Source organism: Perkinsus marinus (genome assembly GCF_000006405.1).
Source record: "Perkinsus marinus ATCC 50983 genomic scaffold scf_1104296959344, whole genome shotgun sequence".
Taxonomy (NCBI): domain Eukaryota; phylum Perkinsozoa; order Perkinsida; family Perkinsidae; genus Perkinsus; species Perkinsus marinus.
The window spans coordinates 1-1,024 of NW_003206443.1; the positions used below are offsets into that span (position 1 = coordinate 1).

Genomic DNA, 1,024 nt, shown 5'->3' on the forward strand with positions numbered 1-1,024 from the left:
GACCATCGACAATGGCGTTTTCGAGGTCGTTGCGACCTCTGGTGATACTCATCTGGGTGGTGAAGATTTCGATCAACGTGTCATGGATCATTTCATCAAAGTTTTTCAGAAGAAACACAAGAAGGATCTCCGTTCAGACAAGCGGGCCTTGGCTAAGCTCCGTAGGGAGGTCGAGAAAGGCAAGAGGGCGTTGTCATCTACTCATCAAGCTCGTATCGAAATTGAAGGCATCATGGACGGCATTGATTTCTCTGAGACTCTCTCCAGAGCTCGTTTTGAGGAGCTGAATGCCGATTTGTTCAAGAACACTCTCACACCAGTGAAGACTGTCCTCGACGATTCCGGCTTGTCCAAGAGTCAGATTGACGAGGTCGTGCTGGTCGGTGGTTCTACTCGTATTCCTAAGATTCAGTCATTGATTAAGGACTTCTTTGGCGGTAAGGAACCTAACCGTGGTATCAACCCTGATGAGGCTGTCGCCTATGGTGCTGCTGTCCAGGGTGGTATCTTGAAGGGCGAAGGCGGCCAAGATCTTCTTTTGTTGGATGTCACTCCCCTATCTCTCGGTATTGAGACTGTCGGAGGTGTCATGACCAAGATCATCAACCGCAACACTGTCATTCCCACGAAAAAGTCCCAGGTCTTCTCGACCTATCAGGACAACCAACCCGCCGTTAACATTAGGGTCTTCGAGGGTGAGCGTCCTATGACCAAGGACAATCACGAACTTGGAAACTTCGAGCTCTCGGGCATCCCACCTGCTCCTCGTGGTCAGCCACAGATTGAGGTCACTTTTGAGATTGATGCCAATGGTATTATGAACGTCCAAGCTGTCGATAAGGGCACTGGGAAGAAGGAGCATGTTACCATCACAAATGACAAGGGTCGTCTATCTGAAGAACAGATCGAGCAGATGATTCGCGACGCTGAGAAGTATGCTGATGAGGACAAGAAGACTAAGGAGAAGCTCGACGCGAAGAACGCCTATGACACTACCTTCACTCGATGCGCAGTGCCATCGAAG

At 49.8% G+C, this 1,024-nt stretch overlaps 1 protein-coding gene across 1 annotated transcript; it reads left to right on the forward strand.

Moving 5' to 3' along the window:
• Positions 1–82: 82 nt before the first annotated feature.
• On the forward strand, positions 83–1,012 carry Pmar_PMAR026781 (heat shock protein,, putative; the record flags this gene model as incomplete). Its single annotated transcript, XM_002773114.1, has 1 exon — positions 83–1,012. A coding segment is annotated over one exon (930 nt), but the record flags the coding sequence as incomplete, so codon positions are not given.
• Between the last annotated feature and the right edge of the window lie 12 nt (positions 1,013–1,024).